The 20,952-nt window shown below is 47.3% G+C and overlaps 1 protein-coding gene across 3 annotated transcripts in view; it reads left to right on the forward strand.

Moving 5' to 3' along the window:
- Positions 1–6,024: 6,024 nt before the first annotated feature.
- The window catches only part of SIDT1 (SID1 transmembrane family member 1), a 42,650-nt gene continuing 27,722 nt past the window's right edge, over positions 6,025–20,952 (forward strand). The window contains exons 1-4 of one of the 3 annotated variants that reach the window (XM_081894012.1): positions 6,025–6,091; positions 14,587–14,708; positions 15,042–15,212; positions 17,512–17,557. In XM_081894012.1, coding sequence (XP_081750138.1) covers positions 6,080–6,091; positions 14,587–14,708; positions 15,042–15,212; positions 17,512–17,557 — 351 coding nt within the window. In that variant the 5' untranslated portion in view covers positions 6,025–6,079. Of the gene's footprint in view, positions 6,092–7,473; positions 8,722–14,586; positions 14,709–15,041; positions 15,213–17,511; positions 17,558–20,952 lie in introns of those variants that run through there. The other 2 variants (XM_081894010.1, XM_081894011.1) reach the window with 2 other exon arrangements.

Genomic DNA, 20,952 nt, shown 5'->3' on the forward strand with positions numbered 1-20,952 from the left:
CAGAAATCGCACAGCGGCAGCAGGAGGCCCCATTAGCTAAAGTGGTACCTCAGGTTAACAACAGTTTCTGGTTAAGAACAGACCTCCAGAACAAATTAAATTCGTATTTGATGCTGCAATACATGATGTTCAGTATTTTGGGAATTATCCAGTGCTTTTTTTCTGTGGGGACCCAGACCCCTAAACGTTTTGTGCCTCTAAGTTTGGCCTCATTGAGGGGCAGTATTTCAGTATGGGGACGCAAGTGGCGCTGTGGGTTAAAGCCTCAGTGCCTAGGACTTGCCGATTGAAAGGTCGGCGGTTCGAATCCCTGCTGCGGGGTGCGCTCCCGCTGCTCGGTCCCAGCGCCTGCCAACCTAGCAGTTCGAAAGCACCTCCGGGTGCAAGTAGATAAATAGGGACCGCTTACCAGCGGGAAGGTAAACGGCGTTTCCGTGTGCAGCTCTGGCTCGCCAGAGCAGCGATGTCACACTGGCCATGTGACCTGGAAGTGTCTCTGGACAGCGCTGGCCCCTGGCCTCTTAAGTGAGATGGGCGCACAACCCCAGAGTCTGTCAAGACTGGCCCGTACGGGCAGGGGTACCTTTACCTTTACCTTTATTTCAGTATGAGGAGGAAAAGGAGAGGACAGTGGTACTTCAGGTTAGATGTTTCAGGTTACAGACTCTAACCGCTAACCCAGAAATAGAAGCTTCAGGTTAAGAACTTTGCTTCAGAATGAGAACAGAAATCGTGCAGCGGTGGTGCAGCGGCAGCAGGAGGCCCCATTAGCTAAAGTGGTGCTTCAGGTCAAGAACAGTTTCAGGTTAAGAACGTACCTCCAGAACGAATTAAGTCCTTAACCCAAGGTACCACTGTAAAAACAAGAACAACTAAAACAGTGGTTCTCACATGGTGTGGCCTGTCCATTACTGATGTGGCAGGAGAGGATGACAAGCGTAGTGAGGAGATTCAATGACTTTTAAACATTTTAGTAGAGTATAGTATAGTACATTGTTTCCTTGGTTTGCACACATTTTGGATTACAAACACAGAAGTGCGTGTCCCGGTTTGCAAACTTTTTTTGGCTTGCAACCCATTTTGGGGCGATTACGAACATGTTTGTTTTTTTAGGCCCCATTGGCGAAAGTGCGCCTTGGGTTACAACCTGTTTTGGTTTACAAATGGACCTCCAGAACGGATTATGGTTGTAAACCAAGGTACCACTGTATAGTATAGGAATGTTTGTTTGTTTGTTTGTTTGTTTTGGAGATTATGGATAAGATACCTTATAGCAGTGGTTCCCAACTTTTATTTGGCCATGCCCCACCTAAGCATTTCCAAAATCCTGATTCCTTCCCCCACTGTGACATATAATTCTTACTATTAAAAAAGTGAACTTCTGTTCACAGGGAGAAAGCCTAAAATGTCATTAGCTGTTAATAACTCATTCTCGAATTACCCCTCTTAAAAATCAGATTGGGAACCACAGCCTTATAACGTAACCATATTTCCATAAGTACGGTAAAAACGACACCCCAAAGGTTGTTGAGCTTCTTTTAGGAATACCCTAAAATGGTTTTAGGAATACCCTCATCAATGGTTCCTCTTCATCCTGGAGAAGAGTGACTAGTGGGTTGCCACAGGGTTCTGTCTTGGGCCCGGTCTTATTCAACATCTTTATCAACAACTTGGATGAGGGACTCAAGGGCATCCTGATCAAATTTGCAGATGACACCAAACTGGGAGGGGTGGCTAACACCCCAGAGGACAGGATCACACTTCAAAACGACCTTGAAGTTTAGAGAACTGGGCCAAAACAAGATGAATTTTAACAGGGAGAAATGTAAAGTATTGCACTTGGGCAAAAAAAAATGAGAGGCACAAATACAAGATGGGTGACACCTGGCTTGAGAGCAGTACATGTGAAAAGGATCTAGGAGTCTTGGTTGACCACAAACTTGACATGAGCCAACAGTGTGACGCAGCAGCTAAAAAAGCCAATGCAATTCTGGGCTGCATCAATAGGAGTATAGCATCTAGATCAAGGGAAGTAATAGTGCCACTGTATTCTGCTCTGGTCAGACCTCACCTGGAGTACTGTGTCCAGTTCTGGGCACCACAGTTCAAGAAGGACACTGACAAACTGGAACGTGTCCAGAGGAGGGCAACCAAAATGGTCAAAGGCCTGGAAACGATGCCTTATGAGGAACGGCTAAGGGAGCTGGGCATGTTTAGCCTGGAGAAGAGGAGGTTAAGGGGTGATATGATAGCCATGTTCAAATATATAAAAGGATGTCACATAGAGGAGGGAGAAAGGTTGTTTTCTGCTGCTCCAGAGAAGTGGACAGGGAGCAATGGTTCCAAACTACAAGAAAGAAGATTCCACCTAAACCTTAGGAAGAACTTCCTGACAGTAAGAGCTGTTCAACAGTGGAATTTGCTGCCAAGGAGTGTGGAGGAGTCTCCTTCTTTGGAGGTCTTTAAGCAGAGGCTTGACAACCATATGTCAGGAGTGCTCTGATGGTGTTTCCTGCTTGGCAGGGGGTTGGACTCGATGGCCCTTGTGGTCTCTTCCAACTCTATGATTCTATGATTGTTGAGCTTTTTTTTTTTTTGCTTTTTTTTAAAAAAGTGATTTTTCGATTGACTTGCCTAAGATTCAGGACAAAGAGATGCCTTTGAAATCCAGGTAATGTCCGGACGTATGGCATTTTCAAAATGAGAGCAAGAGCAACAAGTGATGGTGAGGAAATCCTAGATGTATTTCTTATCAACAAACAAAAATAGTGTGGTGTAAGCAAATTTTTATTCTGAAATTGTGACCCAGAGAAAAGGACCACTGAGCTAAAGATCATTTAAAAAACCCAAATAAACACAATCATAGAATTGTAGAGTTGGAAGGGACCATGAGGATCATCTAGTCCAACCCCCTGCAAGGCAGGAATCTCAACACATGGTACCCCTCCAATCTGAAACCATAGCAGACCCTGCATAGCTTTTCAAATGTGCTAGCAGGTTTTTTGCTACAATCTGTTAAAACCATACACATAGCATCATAGTAGAATTGTAGATTATTATTATTATTATTATTATTATTATTATTATTATTATTATTATTTAAATTTGTATACTGCCCTTCATCCAAAGATCTCAGGGTGGTCCCTTTCATTAAATAATAATAATAATTTATTATTTATACCCCCCCCAATCTGGCTGAGTTTCCCCAGCCACTCTGGGCGGCTCCCAATCAAGTGTTAAAAACAGTACAGCATTGAATATTAAAAACTTCCCTAAACAGGGCTGCCTTCAGATGTCTTTTAAAGATAGGATAGCTGCTTATTTCCTTCACATCTGAAGGGAGGGTGTTCCACAGGGTGGGTGCCACTACTGAGAAGGCCCTCTGTCTGGTTCCCTGTAACCTCACTTCTCACAATGAGGGAACTGCCAAAAAGCCCTCGGTGCTGAATCTCAGTGTCCGGCGCTGGATCTCAGTGTCCGAGCTGTCAGTTCCCAAGAACCTGTTGGAACAAGTCAGAAGGATGACAAGGAGGGAGCCAGTCTAACATCCCCTAGGGAGGGAGTTCCAGAGTCTTGGTCAATTCCTTGTCCGGGGCAGCTAGACCAGCTCCATCTGGTACGCAGGCTGAGACCCTACCTGCCTGCAGACTGTCTCAACAGACTGGTGCATGCCCTGGTTATCTCCCGCTTGGACTACTGCAATGCACTCTACCTTTGAAGGTGCCTCAGAAACTGCAGCTAATCCAGAATGGCCACCGGGACCATATAACACCGGTCCTAAAGGATCTTCACTGGCTCCCAGTATGTTTCTGAGCACAATTCAAACTGTTGGTGCTGACCTTTAAAGCCCTACGGCCTTGGCCCAGTATACCTGAAGGAGTGTCTCTACTTCCATCGCTCAGCTTGGACACTGAGGTCCTCCTCCAAGGGTCTTCTGCTGGTTCCCTCATTGCGAGAAGCAGAGTTACATGGAACCAGGCAGAGGGCCTTCTCGGTAGTGGTGTCTTCCCTGTGGCACCTTCTCGGTAGTGGGGCCCTCCCTTTGGATGTCAAGGAAATAATAACGATCTGACTTTTAGAAGACATCTGAAGGCAACCCTGTTTAGGGAAGTTTTGTATGTTTTATGGTGCTTTTAATATTCTTTTGGGAGCAGCCAAGCCAGATGGGTGGGGTATAAATAATAAATCATTATTATTATTATTGGTCAGGGGTCAGCAACCAAAGCCCATGGGCCACAAGCAGCCCATGAGGGTCGTTTAACCAGCCCCTGAGCTGCCCCCAAACTGAGCCACCTGCTCAGTGAGTCCCCACATGCTGCGCTAAACCAGCGCAGTGCAGTGCGGGTACTCACTTTAGCAGGAAATTGTGTCTGTGCAGACACAGATGCTGAAAATTGCATCTGCACAGATGCAGATGCTGGAAATTGTGGGCGTGCATGCTCACATGCCTGCAATCCAGCCCACAGAGGGATCTCCGCTGGAGTGAACCAGCCCAGGCAAGGTAAACCTTGCTGACTCCTGTTATCGGTCATAACCTATAAGAATGTGGGCTGGCTGCAATAGTTAATACAAGTGAGGGAAAGTCGCGCCTATGTTACACACCTTACCTTTAAATTGCATTGGAAATACATGCTTTCTTTCACATAATTATGGGCGATGTAGTTTACCCATCGCATAGAGTTACAAATCCTAGCAACCCATAACAAACTACAGAGCCCAGAATTCCTTAAGGGGAAGACAGTGCTTCGAATGTGCTTCAAAAGGTATAGCATGTAGGTGCTATTATTTGAGAAGGGAGCCCTGGGACCCCCTGCAAGCCAAACCTTGCCTTCTTTCATCTCTTAAGAACTGTTCTCTATGTGAGTAGGGCTTCTTCCTGGTTTTTGGATTCTTGTCCTTTCACTGTACATGATAACTCAGACCCATAAGGCGGGAGACTCCCATATTCAGCCCCCACAAAAAGTTATCCTTAGAACTGTTTAAATGTTTTTGCCTTTTCCTTTAAGGGAACCTGCAGAACCAGGTTTGAGAAGCCCTTTGGATAGGGCCCAACTCCTTGCTACTTTCACCACTGCCTCCAGGGACGAACAAAAGCTAACTGACACCCAGGGTGGGGCAAATTGCCAGCTGCGCACGTATTGCGCCGCTACATACGTTGTATGTGTGGCACCGCTACGTACGACGCATGCATGGCACCGCTACGTACAGCACATGTGCGTGACACCGCACATTCATTTTAGGTAGCGGTTTGCCGCCAGCACCGCTCAAACACCATATCGACAGTGGCGGGATCCTCTGCTCATGGCTGCAGCCATGAACATGCGGCTGCGGCAGCGTGATGGCAGCTCACGCCGCCACGCCTGGGGGCGGCAGGGTGAGCACCCCACGGGGTGCCTTCTTGTCACACACCCCAGACATGGCACCTGGGGCACACCGCCCCCCTGTGACACCACTGACTGCCTCCTTTTACCATTCACTCAAGGCCCTATGAGTCCTACTGGCCAAAGGTATGATAAGCAGCAACCCTGTTCCTTTTCCTCCCTCCCGCAAGTTCTCATTCATTTAGGAAAGGCAGGCATGGAGGCAACAGGATGGATGGGATGCAAAGGGATGGCAAAGGGAATGGGTATGGGCACATGCTCTGACCTGGCTTCTGGACTCTGGCTGGTGATGTGGGGTGGTGCTGAAATTCCCCCCTTTTTATTAGATCTCAAGCTGCCTTAGGTCAGCCAGCCATACCATTTTTTACAGAAGTCTGGAGGCTGTAGCAATCTGAAAGATGCATCCTTTCAAATGTATTATGACTGGGTTTCCAAATAAAATGTGAACCTTCTAGACCCATGGTTCCCAATGTGGGGCACATATAAGAATTATATGTCACGGGGGTGGGGGGGCGGCATCAGGATTTTAGAGATGCTTAGGTGGGGCATGGCCCAAAAAAAGTTGGGAACCACTAAAAGCAGTTATTTTTAGGCAAGCCTTCAGTGCTACCATCTTTTAATAACTGGTATTTTATTGCTTTAGACTAGGTGTGCGCAACCTGTGGCCCTCCAGGTATTGTTGGACTACAATTCCCATCATGCCTCATGAGGTAAGGAGATTGCTTTTTGGCAGTATTAACAAAGGTTGCATGACAGTATTGCAGCTAAGGAGAAAACTCTTGTTGTTCCAAGATTAGAAGGAAATATTTACTGGAAAGTTGAGGGTGTCCATTGAAAGGTGAGGTGGGGAAATAGGATACTGAAAAGGAAGGAATTAGCTTGCTTTATCTTCTTACACTTGATAGTGGCCTGGGTTGCTAAGGGGCCTGACATAAAAGAGCTTCACCGCAATATACAGCAAGGTGGAAAGGAAAAAGAAAGATAGTTCTTCAGCTATCACCATCCTTGGATAGGGATAGCCAGACCCCAGCCAGACTGCTATAATGCATTGTACATGGAGCCGTGCTTGAAGACTACACAGAAGCTTCCTTTAATGCAAATTGTCACTGACAGAATTTTGACCAGTGCAGCTAGATAAAATCACATTGCACAGATTACAAAAGAACTGTGTTGGCTGCCTACTCGCCTCCAAGCCCATTTCAGGTTTTGGGTGGTTACCTATGAAGCCCTAAATGGCTAGGCATATGAAGGACTCGCTGTATCAACATGCCTAAGGGGGTTATTCACATTCCAATGGGGGCAGGAGCTTGTTCTGTGTTCAGATGTATTAGGTCTTTCTTTGCGGTGGCACCTACACTGCAAGGTGCTTACAACCTCAGCACTTCCATTTCAGAACCAAGTTAAAACATTTTTTTGTTTTACTCAAGTAATTTGAGTGTTTTTGCTGTTTTAAACAGTCTGACTTTTCTAGTTGGCTCTGTCTGTATTAACACCCCCCCACCTTGGTTATGTTATTGTTTTTGCATAATTTATTGTGTTGTTTGTTTGAAGCAGTAACATGCCCAGGTACCATCAGTGAAGAAAGGAAGGTTGGTCCTTCTCTGATTTGTGGGATGCTATCCCTTTGCAAGGGACGCAGGTGGCGCTGTGGGTTAAACCACAGAGCCTAGGACTTGCCGATCAGAAGGTCGGCGGTTCGAATCCCCGAGACGGGGTGAGCTCCCGTTGCTCTGTCCCTGCTCCTGCCAACCTAGCAGTTTGAAAGCATATCAAAGTGCAAGTAGATAAATAGGTACCGCTCCGGCGGAAAGGTAAACGGTGTTTCCGTACGCTGCTCTGGTTCGCCAGAAGCGGCTTAGTCCTGCTGGCCACATGACCCGGAAGCTGCTGGCCACATGACCCGGAAGCTCCCTCGGCCAATAAAGCGAGATGAGCGCTGTGACCCCAGAGTCCGCCACGACTGGACCTAATGGTCAGGGGTCCCTTTGCAAATACAGCAAGCATTTTTGGGGGGCGTTGTAGCCAGGTTTGGTCATTTCGCTCTTCATGCATAACTTATTGTGTCATTTTTTTTTAATTTTTTTTTTGCTGTTCGAATGACACAACATATGAAAGGGAGGGCTATGTTTATTTTTAAATCAATGAATCAAAGCATTTGCTCAAGACCGAAGCTGTAGAATTTGGCATTTAATGAGGGCTACAAAATACAGTAGGCTTAATGCAAGTGGCTGATTTCCGTAACCATCGTATCTCAGTAATCCGTTCACCACCACCCCATCCGAAAGCTAAATGTGACGTTTCAATAATAGGTACTCGCAACCTTCTCGAAAGTGCTGCGTACGGTAGAAAGCGGAGAGATTATATGAGCCGGAGCCTGCAAATGGACACGTGGCAGAGGCTGGCGCAAACCACCCAGGCACTAAAGTGTGGGATTGGCTCCGGGCATTATTTTTACAGATCGCTGCCTACGAGGCGATGTCTTGCGAGAGAGGCAAGCGGGGGGCTCTCCAAATAACCATAAACACAACCGTCGTGAAAGGTTAATCGCGAGTGATGTTTCCAGCCGGAGTTCGCCTCCCGCCCGGGTTTTTCTGCTTGCCGAGCCCCGCGCGCAATAAACGATTTTTTTATCCCGGCCAAAAGGGGGTCGCGCCTATCGGCGACCTCCGCCTTGCGCAAGACCTAAAGTTGGAAGGACCCGTCCTGGCAGCCGAGAAGGGAAAGGCAGCCAGTTAGTTGCCAACCCTCGGCCGGCTCCCCTTCCCCGGGGACCAGAACCCAGGTGGGTTTCTGCTGCGGGATCCGCGCGCTGCGCAGCCGGCTGCTGCTGCGTTCTCCGCGGATACCTCCCTGCGCGCCGAGTAGGAGAAGCTGCCGTCTCGACCCGAGGGAGATCGGCGTCTATCAGTTAGACGCAGAGCGGGGGGGAAGGCAGATCCGGCATAGGTGCCTCCGATCCGGATTCACCCCCCACTACTCGGGCTGCAGGCGGGCGCATGGAGAGCCCCGGCGCGGAGAGCAGCGCCTAGCCCCGGCTGGAAGGCGACGCCAGGCCCGGCGCTCGAGCCGACCCCTGCTCCCAGCCGCTCCCGGTTTCTTTTCTCTCCTCCCCTCCTCCCTCCACCCTGGCTGGGGGATCATGAGCGGCTGGGCCAGGCTCGCCGGGCTGCTGCTGGCCGTCGCCGGATCCCGCGAGCTGCAGCCCTCCCGCGCGCAAAGGAGAGGCGCCGGGGCCGCCGGCGCGGAAGAGGCAGCCCAGTTCGACGTCGTCTACTCCGGCCAGGTCAACCGAGCCGCCGAGCGCCTTTACGCCTTCAACTACACCAGCAAGCCGGGCCAGGTAAGGCGAAGCGCCGCCCAGGGCTGCTGTCCTCCTCGCAGCAGAGCCCGGACGACCGGCTCCAGAGGCGCTCGTCCCCATCAGACTAGCGAGCCAGATTCACCTGCCTGGGGCGAGGAGCGTGGATCCCCCAGGCAGGGCGGGGGGCGCCAGGAGAGAGGCAGGCCTGCGTGGCCGCCGTTAGGGATGGTCGGGGGTCCAGACAGCCCTCTCTGCGGAAGAGCAGCCAGCCAGAGCTGGGGATAGGAAGGGCAGGAGATCCACGGCAGGGAAGCCAGACCCGTCTCGCCTGCGCGCCTGCATCTGACTGGCTGCTGCAGCTGGACAGTTGATACTGGGAGAGATGGATCGACCTTGGGGCGATTCGGTGGGGAAACGCTAATGTCTCGAACCCTTCTTTGGAGGGGGGATGCGCTTTTAGATGCGGTTTGGGACCGACCGCAGGCTGCTGGTCTTCCCTCCTTGAGAGTCGATAGTGGGGGTGGGAGAAAGGTCCATTTGTCTGGTCCATTATCTTCCCCAGTTGCCCAGGAAACACTTTGGATTGTTTGGTGTGTGTCTGTGTTTAAAATGTATTCCATCCTTAACTTCTTGCCCTTTCTTTCTGATGAAACATGTTCTGTGGCTGATTGCTCGATTTGGCAGTTTATTCAGAAAAAGAGAGAGGCATCACGTTTGTCTGAAGCTTTTTGCTTGATTTGGGAGTTTTATTTCAAAGAGAGAGAGGCCACGTTTGTCTGAAGCTTTTGAGTCAGCAAACATCTTAGCTCTGTCCAGTACTGTAAATATATAGATGAATATTTGTCAGGGAAACAAAGAAAACATCTATTGTTTAATGATAATGCATTCATAAAATCTTTGTTGATGCCATAGAACACATTGGGATATAGCTGTTACCTACCCAGATATAATGGGACGCGGGTGGCGCTGTGGGTTAAACTACAGAGCCTTGGACTTGCTGATCAGAAGGTCGGCGGTTCGAATCCCTGCGACAGGGTAAGCTCCCGTTGCTCGGTCCCTGCTCCTGCCAACCTAGCAGTTCGAAAGCACATCAAAGTTAAATAGGTACCACTCCCGGCGGGAAGGTAAGCGGCGTTTCCATGTACTGCTCTGGTTCGCCAGAAGCGGCTTAGTCCTGCTGGCCACATGACCCGGAAGCTGTACGCCGGCTTCCCTCGGCCAGTAAAGCGAGATGAGCGCCACACCCAGAGTCGGCCATGATTGGACCTAATGGTTGGGGTCCCTTTACCTTTACCTTACCCAGATTTAGCTAGATTTATTTATTAGAGAGTAACCCAGTTTCTATGTTGTATGGTATACTTGTTAGAGCAGAATATACCCCCCTAAGGCTGAAGCTAGATGTGAACCTGAACTTGTAGTTATTTTTTAACTGCTGCAGGGAGCCCTGATTTTCATTGGTGCTGTAACACATGGGGAGTTGTGTCAACCTTTTCCTTCTGCTATAGTCCTGATTAAAACAAGTTTCCCTTCTGGCGTCTATTAGTGCTGGAAGAAAACATCACATGGGGTGGGTACAGTGGGTACATGTTGCAATAACGCTTTGCGTTTACCTAATATTAAAAGCACTTCCCATTCCTTTCATCAGGAAGCCCTACAGCAACACTGTATTTTCTCATAGTTGCAAGGTGTGTATGTGTTTGTGTCCGGTGCCTGAGGCAAGATTTAACTTCCTGGTTCACAGGTCAGTCCATTGCAGAGCAATCTTTTACTCACCTTGATGCCAGCCCACAGATACACTGTACACCTGCCAAATACTACGCTTATTCAGCCTAGGGCAAGTGGGGGGAATCCTTTTTTATTAAAAAGTTAGAAAATGGAAGGATACCCTGCCCTGATAAGCACAAGCTTTATTACTGCCCTCCAATTGCAGGTGGGACTGGCAACACACCCCATCATGTGTGGCGATGGAAGCAGCCAGTGACAGTGCGACAGTTGGGGACACCTCCAGCACACTATTTTGTATCTTACAGACTACAGAGCACACAAAGGGATACTATTGCACCCCAAGTCCAATGGCTCCAGGGACATCATGCTCTCACACGGGGATTTTTTTTCTGCCAGAACACAGTTCTGGCACCTTTTTTGCCATGCTTTGCTCAACGTCTGCTCAACCCAGCAAAGGAAGTCCTTAAGTGGTGAGGTGCACAGGAGGGCAGCCAAAGTAGCCTGAGTGGGGTGGGGAGAGCGGCCAACCCGGCATCTTGTCACATGACTTGCATTACAAGATGGGTTGGCGACTTGTGGGAATGTTGTGGATATTAGGAGAGGATATATTCATTAAATATTATCCTTCCTAACTCACGCTAGTGAGTCATACAGCAGAGTTCATTCCCTTCTGTACACAGCAGGAAGCTAGTTGCAGATTCGTTTGAATCTCTTTAGTTAAGCAATCCAATCTGGCCTGCCCAGATTGGAGTATATTCCTGGTAAGACCCCTTTGTCCCTCCTAAAAAGAATATAGACACAAGAAGCTTTTTTTTAAAAAATAAGAAGTTTACTCACATTCAGTTCACAGTTGGATCCCTGAAGGCAAGCTTTAGCTTAGAGTTACAGAAGAAGGTTTGAGCTCATCCCATATGGGAATGAGCCCATGTCCTGGTGGCTGAGAGCAAAATACATCAGTATCAAGAGAGCATGGCACCAAGAGAATAGCATGGCATGAAGAGGAAGATGGCTGCGCAACCAGCTCCTCTTATGGGGTCTCCCAGGGTTACGCCCACCTACCTGATCACACGCAGGGGGAGGAAATTCAAGACCAGGTATGACAGGAAGTCCTTCTGGAACTGGAGTAACGGCGTGTGTCCACTCTGGGCAAAGAGGAAGTGTTGTGCTTGACTGCTTATGTCACATCCCACATGACTTAGGTGGTGAGTTCTGGCACCCTTTTTCCTAGGAAAAAAGCACTGCCTTCACTCATGTTTTACATTCCTGGCACACCCACACACCCACAAAACCCAGTCATATTAAGGGCAAAAGAGAGGGGCATGCCTGGGATTTAAATTACCTAGCGGATACCACAGAGCCATTTCCTAACCACTCAGCCACAGCAGGAGACCAGAATCATGGGGCATTTTTTCTCCCACCTCTGGGGTGAAAATGATACAAATCTTTGACTTTAATACTCAGAGCCAAGTAGGTAGCTGTGTTGGTCTGACGCAGTCAAAATAAATTAAAAAATTGTCCAGTAGCACCTTAGAGAACAACTAAGTTTGTTCTGAGTATAAGCTTTCGTGTGCCCGCACACTTCTTCAGATACACATTCAGATACTCAGAGCCATTCTTGAATATTAAAGCATTCTCTGCTTTAATGAAACACTGAAAGAAATTTAGCCTTGATGCAAAGATAGGGAACCTTTTTTCTGTTGTGGACTGGACTGCATTCTCAATAACATGTATATAGCCTAGAGGGGATTTCATTAACTCTTTAAGCATTGACATAGATGCAAGATATCAAACGTAGCATTGCCTGATTAGAAATTTCTTAGGCAATGATAGTTCCAAGACATCTCTAGTTTGAGAAGGCTTTGAAAACTTGCAAATAAAGCTTTACTTTAAGTGGCCACAAATTGACACAACATAAGGTGCACCTTTTCAAAGCTGTGAGTGCCTTTACCTTTAGCTGCTGGAGCTGTGAGTGCCTTTACCTTTAGCTGCTGGAAAAGGGATACAACAGTAAAATATTTTAATGGTGTGGTTTATAGAAGCAAACATTAGGTGGTAACCAAGGAGACTATGACCAGGAGGTTGGTCACCATCTACTTTCCATTTTTATGCATATTACACAACAACACACGCACACACACGCTAAAGAATGCTGAGGTGTTATAATTTGTATCTCAGGCTGTTTCGATGATACTGGGTGGTTTGCAAACTAGCACCTCAAAGAAGGGCTATAGGATTCAAAATACGAGCTTCTGTTCTTTAAAAATTATTCAGTGCAAAAGATGGCAATGTATGGACCAGAAGTCTCATGTGGCTGGCATCAGAGCTTTTGTGTAGCTCAGGGCTGACAGAGTGAGGCCGTTGCCAGAGGCAGTGATTGCTGGAAGGAGTGGGGCAGTGGTAGCCCCCCCCCCCGACACACACAGAGCGGGGGGACACCCTCCCTAAAGCAGTACAGATCTCTGTGTGCTATGAAGGGCTCCTGCTCCCCTCTCTTGGAGTGCAATGAAGGATGGGATCCTGTGGAAGTAAAATTCATCTGTGTGAACCTTATTGGCTTCAGCAAGAGGAATGGGGTGGGGGGGTTGCCCCTCGCTTTAGGCAGCAAAAGGCCTTGGTGTGGGCCACATCCTATATTCAGAGAATATAGGCTTATTTTATTATGGGAGCTTTCAGACTTCATGACTGTGGAGAACATGGGAATGATAGAATGCCATAGAAGTTCCAAATAAATAAATAAAAAGACAATTGGCTAAATTTATAAGCTTTGAGGTTTTATAATTCCTGGTAATTACAATTCTTAATCTTTCTAATTCCACATTGATCTGTTGAGAAGGGATTTGTCTTGCTTACAAGTTTTTCCAGAATCCCCACCCACCCTCTCTCTGGCCTAGGCAGGAGGTAGATTTAGAGCAGTGGGACCAGTTCTGCCACACCGAGTGCCGAGCCTATGGGGTGCCTCAGGGTGTCGCGACTATTGACGTGGTGCAGAGCACAAAGCGTGGGGATGACAGGGAGAATGTACGTGTGAAATATCACAGGTTTCATTTTGTCCCCATGGATCCTGGACTCGAGGGTGCCTTGCCAGCTTTTATTAAACTTTATGGAGGAGAGAAAGATATGCTTGTCGCATAGCTTCTGTTGCCATGGCAACATTAATAGACATCTGCCATGAGGACATCTGGCTTCTTGAGCCACTTCTGCCCTGCGGGTGTTTTGGGTCTGTAGCTGACAGGCAGTTACAGGTTCTCCTACATTTCAAGGCTACATTCTTCCTCTTTTGCTGAACATTGTGAGCAGGAAAAGCTTGGCTTATCGCTACAACTTCTGACGTTTTTGATGTGAGATAACAGGAGTGGCAGTCAGGGCAACCCCAAGGAAAGATTACTGCCCATCTCTGGACAAAGGGCCGGGGCACAGAGTGGCAGGGGTGGGGCAATCCACCCATGGGGGCAGGACAATCCGTGCACGGAGGCGGCACGGTGATCCGCACATGGGGGTGCTGCACAGGGGCAGCACAGCAGTTTGCCCAGGGGGGTGGCGTGGCCAGCTGCCCACAGAGTCTGCCTGGCGGATTCAAGCACTATGCTGCCGTTATGGGCAGCGCATGGCCCTGAGCCACCGTGTCACTCCCAGGAGAGGTGAGTGGCTCAGGCGCACTGCAGGCCAGGCCTTGTGCCGCCTCCCACAGTGTGCCTTTTTGTCACACACACCCCTCAAGTATGATGCATGGGGCGGGCCGTACCCGCCTTCCTACGCCCCCGTGGAGGGCATCTTTATAAGACGCGGGGGGGGAGGGGATGGACAGGACACTCCAACAGAATGCCAAGTGGCATTTGCTATGAGAGACACTGCTGACAATATTCCAAGTGCCTTATCTCTCAAATTAGATTGTTACATGGGGCAGGTAACCACATATTAAACGTCTATGGCAAGTTCGTTGGCAAAACGGAGGCAAGTTTCTCAGAAAACTAATGAGGAGAATGGTGCCTGCAAATGTTTGCCTCATATCCCAGGTTTGACAAATCATAGAAACAATCTGGTTGTTGTTCTTTAAATGAAATCTGGAACTTCAAGTTCAGAGGGTGGGGGAGCATCTGTTCCTCTTGCCTCCCCCTTGGAGACGACGCCATGTGGGTTTTTAATTAGTGAGTTCTTGTACATATTTTTTTCTCTTTGCAGGTGGATGCAGTCCGGGTTAATGTGCAGAGTAACTCTGAAGATCTTCAGTATCCAGTCTTGTTTGTAGTTCGGCAGCAGAAAGGAGTGCTATCCTGGCAGGTCCCACTTATTTTTCGAGGCCTGTAAGTAGTTGTGGTATTGTCATTGCCTGACTTGGTGTATTTGATGCTATTCTGTTTAAGGTTTTCCATATTTAGTCCCCTCCATCGAATAGGGGATGAGAGCATATCATTGCATCACAGGTCCCACCCATTGAATCTGTGGCGTGGTGGAAGGATATCTTCAGTGGCAGAGGTGTGTCTCAATTCTGCTGGCATGCTGGGGCTCCTGCAGAATCCTATAGCCCTTTCATCAGTGCATACTGAATATGGTTCAACATGGCTCTTCCTCTAGAATTTAGCATTGTCATTTTTCTTGGGTATGAAGAATTCTGGATTTTATTCTTGTTTTTTCAGTTACCAAAGAAGTTATAACTACCAAGAAGTGAGCCGTACCCTCTGCCCTTCACAGCCCACACCTGACAGTGAACCTTCTGAGCAGATCATATTTGTAGATGTGGCTTCCATGGCCCCCTATAATGCCCTATACAGACTGCAGGTCACCAAGATTAAGAGCTTCCAACTTATGTGAGTGGTTCACGTTTTGACTCTGAACTTGTCTGTGTTTTTTTGTTCTGCGTTCATGGTTGATGTCAGTTACACATACGTATTACCACTGTGACTAGAAGACCTTAGGCTACTTTGAGATATGGTATAATCGGTTCAGGTTGCTCTGGCTTATTAGCACAGCTTGGAGACAGATTCATTGCTGCAGCCCACACTCTCATGCTTGCTGCAAGGGAAAGCTGGTGGACAGCATAGGTGCCAACTCCCTGGGGCCCTGGGTGGCCGAGCACCCACAAAATTCCCCATGAAGAGGCCAGACACTCACAAATTTCAGTGTCAGGGCCATGCACACTGCATAGCACCCATGGCCTAGGGCACCCATGGTCACAAGTTGGCACTCCTGGTGGAAACATCACTCTCTTCTGGCAGAGTCCAAGCCTGAAACTTCTTTTTAACTCTTGGATAAATTTTAGTTGGATCCTCAAGTGTGTGTGTGGTTTACCTTCAACTTGCAACCCATCTGTCTTAGCTTGTCCTGACACACTGGGTTTGTGCTGGGCAGTTATAAATGCAGATGTATGAAACCCACCCCCTTTATATACATGGAGATTTTCACTTTTCTGCCTTGTGCTATTGAACATCCATGGAAACCCTTCTGGCTTTTCTAAGAGTTTGTTTATTCAGCCAATGGTAATTCGATTTCCTTAAAACACACACACACCATTATCACAAAGCATACAAAAAGATAAAGGAACTAACCGCTTTCCAAAACATTAGTGCAGCTTACAGAGTTGAAACAGACTTGTAGCACAAAACAGATCACTACAAATCTGTGGTTCTCAAAGAGTGTGGTGTACCAAACTGGTGTGGAAGCAGAGGGTGGCAAGTCTGGTGGGAAGATTCATGGACAATCAAACTCATTGAGTATGTTTTCATACATAAGGTACATATGTAAGAGGCTCGTTTATAATTATATTTTGGAAATGACTCGTGCTCTTATGTAGCTGCATTTATTTTATACTAATTGGATGTCCCATGATCATATTAGAAAGTAATTGTGTTATAAAGCAAACACTGCCAGGAGTTGTTTCATTTTGTTTTCCAATGTATTTGTATGAACAACTTTTGGTTCTAGCCCAGAGAAGAAAGTTTGAGAACCACTGCTGTCATAAACAAATGGGGGGGAAAGAGGGATTGGCATATTCCCTCTTGCACTTTTACTCCAACCGAGATTGACGCATAGTAACTTGAAGGTGGGGCAGTTCCTCTCTATTTCCAGACAGAAATTAAATTGAATCAGACAGAGGATGGTTTCAGGAGGGAGGTGTTGATTTTCCCTCAAAACATCTGTAATTTGATCTCTGCTGAAGAAGCCATCATAGTACCTGATGATTGGTCTATTGTCTTAAGCCAGGCTTCCTCAACCTCAGCCCTCCAGATGTTTTGAGACTACAATTCCCATCATCCCTGACCACTGGTCCTGCTAGCTTGGGATCATGGGAGTTGTAGACCAAAAACATCTGGGGAAGCCTGCCTTAAGCGATGCAATGAAACTGCCTGACTTTTTACCCTCTGAGGAAAAGACCTTAGATTCAGAGATCACTTTCTTCTATGAAGGGTGAACAGGGTAATTCAGGGCATCTGATTCAAGGAGAAAGAGATGCTTTCATAATCCAGCTTCTCAGTTTTGCTTTGGCACCTGCTATATACCAAACGAGGGATGCGGGTGGCGCTGTGGGTTAAACCACAGAGCCTAGAGCTTGCCAATCAGAAGGTCGGCGGTTCAAATCCCTGTGACGGGGTGAGCTCCCGTTGCTCGGTCCCAGCTCCTGCCCACCTAGCAGTTCGAAAGCACCCTTAAGTGCAATTAGATAAATAGGTACCGCTTTATAGCGGGAAGGTAGACGGCGTTTCTGTGTGCTGCGCTGGTGCTGACTCGCTAGAGCAGCTTCGTCACGCTGGCCACGTGACCCGGAAGTGTCTTCGGACAGCACTGGCTCCCGGCCTCTTAAGTGAGATGGGCGCACAACCCTAGAGTCGGACACGACTGGCCCGTATGGGCAGGGGTACCTTTACCTTTACCTTTATATACCAAATGAACTGATGAGCGGGGAAAATACCTGCCAGCTTTTCTCATTGACTTTGCGGGTGTCTGGCCCCCACAAGTATATTATTGTGAGTCCCTAAACACCCATGACCCCCTGGAGTTGGCTCCTATGATGGGCTTTACCTTCAAAAACCTTCTTCCTGCCAACGTTCTGGTGTATTTTGGGTTTTATGTTGGCATCCATACTAATCTTTCCCCCTCCTGTGTTTTCAGGTTGAACACTCCTTTTAGCTTCAGTGCCAGCCCTTCCCAACCACAGGTAAGTTAGAGTACTGGGTGCTAAGTATAGATTATACACCACCCCCCCATTAGGATCACTACCTCTCCTTTCTTAAGATGCTGATATGCCCTAATTGCACAATACCAGAAAACATTATCTTGTGGCCATTGTAAGTACTGTATTTTCCCGTGTATAAGATGATATTTTCTGCTAAAAAAAAAAATAGTCAAAAATTGGGGGTCGTCTTATACAAAGATGGTGAATGTATGGGGTTTAAAACACACACACACACACACAAAACCCCACTACTTACCTTCCTGCAGCTGCCATGAAGAAGCTGCTGGAACCAGTTCCACCAACCATTACAGGCTGACTGCTGGTGGGATTTGTTCATTCTTTAGCAAATGTCTGGATCAACAACTTTCTGCCGCTTCTGATTGTCCGGGTTTTCATTTCTAGAGATAGAGCAACCCTAAAATAATGATTTTTAAAATTTTAGGTAAAAAAAGGGGGAGTCACATTATACATCAGGGCATCTTATACAGTACATGGAAAAATATGGTAAATAAGCTTTATTGTACTAGCCAAATGCCATAACAAAACCATACAAACACAACCAGGAGAAGAAATATCTATATCATATATAAAAAACAGAGCCACTGCCTGAACCATCAAAATAATAAAATGCAGATGCGTTACTAAATGATTTGCAGAGTGGGGACTCCACACAACATACAGTATTTTACTATTTAGACCTCTGAATCTCCCTCACAGTTTACTTCAGTTTTGTCCAGGTTCTTCTTCCTGATCTTTCTTGCCGCCAGTGCAAACAGGGCCACAGTTTGAGTCGCTGGAGCATTAGCAACACTGAGCAGCCATAGCACACTCTCCGTGGGTGGGGGAGGTAGCTTTTCTGGACAAACAAGGCATTTACAAAGTGTTCCCTAGCTTCTATATATAGTGGGCAATGTAATAAATAGTGCTGGATGTCCTTCAGCTGTGGTTGCCCAGAAATACAAAAGCCATCTGTGTACAGAACCCTGTTATAACGCCCGTCCAGGACAGCAGAGGGCATTACTTGTGGCCATTGGAAAGAATTATATTGTGTTGCATACTTCTACCAGGCTCTTTGCCTGTCCAGGTGCACGGGGAGGCCATGTCCCAAGGAACAACTCATTAGCAAGCAGTGCATTCTAAGCCCTAAACTGCCTTGGCCCAGTATACCTGAAGGAGCATCTCCACCCCCATCATTCTGCCCGGACTCTGAGGTCCAGCCTCGAGGGCCTTTTGGCGGCTCCCTCACTGTGAGATGGGAGGTTACAGGGAACCAGGCAGAGGGCCTTGTTGGTGGCACCCGCCCTGTAGAATGAGCACCCATCAGATGTCAAGGAAATAAACAACTACGTATCTGACTTTTAGAAGACATCTAAAGGCAGCCCTGTTTAGGAAAGTTTTTAATGTCTGATGTTGTATTCTGTTTTTAATCTGTTGTGAGCCCTCCAAAGTGGCTGGGGAAACCCAGCCAGATGGGTGAGGTATAAATAATAAATTGTTGTTGTTCTGCCCGGACACTGAGGTCCAGTGCCGGGGGCCTTCTGGTGGTTCCCTTGCTGCGAGAAGGCAAGTTACAGGGAACCAGGCAGAGGGCCTTCTCGGTAGTGGCACCCGCCCTGTGGAACGCCCTCCTATCAGATGTCAAAGAGAAAAACAACTACCAGACTTTTAGAAGGTATCTGAAGGCAGCCCTGTTTAGGGAAGCTTTTAATGTTTAATAGGTTATTGTATTTTAGTGTTTTGTTGGAAGCCGCCCAGAGTGGCTGGGGAAACCCAGCCAGATAGGTGGGGTATAAATAATAAATTATCACCATCATCATCATCACCTTGCAAGAAGTGGTGGCTTGTGTGAGGAGTGGTGGTGAGCAGGAGCTCAGCCTAGCAGGATTCTCTGAGTCTATGAAATGTTCAGACTGAATAGTGGGCCCTGCTGCAGCTCATTGTTGGAGTAGGTGGGGCTGCATTGACACTGGGTTTTCTGATGAGGTTCTGAATCAGCTGGAGGGGCTGAGGAGCATAGTTCAGTCTGCATCTTCTTCAGCAGACAACTTGCCTTGGTTGCCCAGGAGGTAAGATGCTGGAGCCTGGCCTCTGTGAGTCATGCTTCTGGCCACAGTATCCCATCCCTCCCCTTCTGTTGGCGAATTATGTCCCTTCCTTTTCCGGCCACATTTCACACACTTGCGGAATTCTGAATCAAAACACCATAGCTATGAAAAGTGGCAGAGGTGGTAGAGAGGATAATCTTTGTACATTGTGAACAGAAGTATTTCAGTCCCATATAAGTGTCCCGTCCTCCCTTCGAACATTGTTGTTCATTTTTACCCATGGCTGCAAAGTCCACTTCTTGTTTGATTTGCTAAGGGAGAGAAGCTATTTGCTTAGTTGAAAGGCACCAGGTTATGGGACTGATAGCGGACAAGGGCAAATGTATTAAGAAGCAGCTCCTTCAATAAAAGGGAGCACACAAAAAGCAATGACTCTTGGACCGTAGGGGAATTCAAGCACCTCTTTCAAGCTTCCGCCATCTTTAGGTGTAACAGTCTTGACTCTGTTTACCAAATCTTGCATGAGGAATTCCTACATACTTAACATCCTGTTTTGGCTTGCTCTGCTTTTGAAGATTTGTATCTGAGCTTGGTTACCTGAGTGTGAGGGCAAGCACCTTGTGAGTTATCTTTTCAAAGATGTATCATTTCTGAATGCTACTATGTCGATGGACTTTCCTCCATCCCTTTCCTCAATTAACCTTCAGCCTCAGCCCAGACTCCACCCCTCCCTTTTCACCTCTTTTTACTTTATTGCAGCAGTGTTAGGGGTACTTTTAGCAGAGAAGCAGCTCATTAATGCCAACGATAAATAAATAGAAAAGTTCCTATTATTTCCCCCACTGGCTAGTGGAAGCATTTGTGAAATGACTACACTGCAGTCCTCGTAGGCCACAGTAATGAGAATCTTTGAGGAACTGGTTTTTCTGGTTTTCGGAATGGTGTCTGCTAGGATTTTTTTTTGCCAAAACACAGGCTGAGCTCATTCAACAACAGATGACTGTAACAATAAGCTTTTTGACCCTGTGAAGATGGGTACAAAGGACAGGTGCACTACAAACAAGGAGATTAATGGCCATTATTATTACTATTATTTTATTTTAAATTCCTATCCTGCCCTTCTTCTCAAAGGAGACCAGAGCGGCAGCCAACACAATGCATAGTTTATGTTATTGTGCAGTTGCCAATGTGTGAGTGAATGGTGAATGTTTTTCAGCTGCGTAAACCAAAGAGGAGCACTTGATGGAGCCTGGGAGCGGCTGCAACTCCTTGCCACATGTGCATGCAGTTTAATCTGTTTGCCACCATGTAACCACTCTGAGGTTTTACAGT

This window comes from Podarcis melisellensis (genome assembly GCF_964234715.1).
Source record: "Podarcis melisellensis genome assembly, chromosome: 17".
In the NCBI taxonomy this organism is placed as follows: domain Eukaryota; kingdom Metazoa; phylum Chordata; class Lepidosauria; order Squamata; family Lacertidae; genus Podarcis; species Podarcis melisellensis.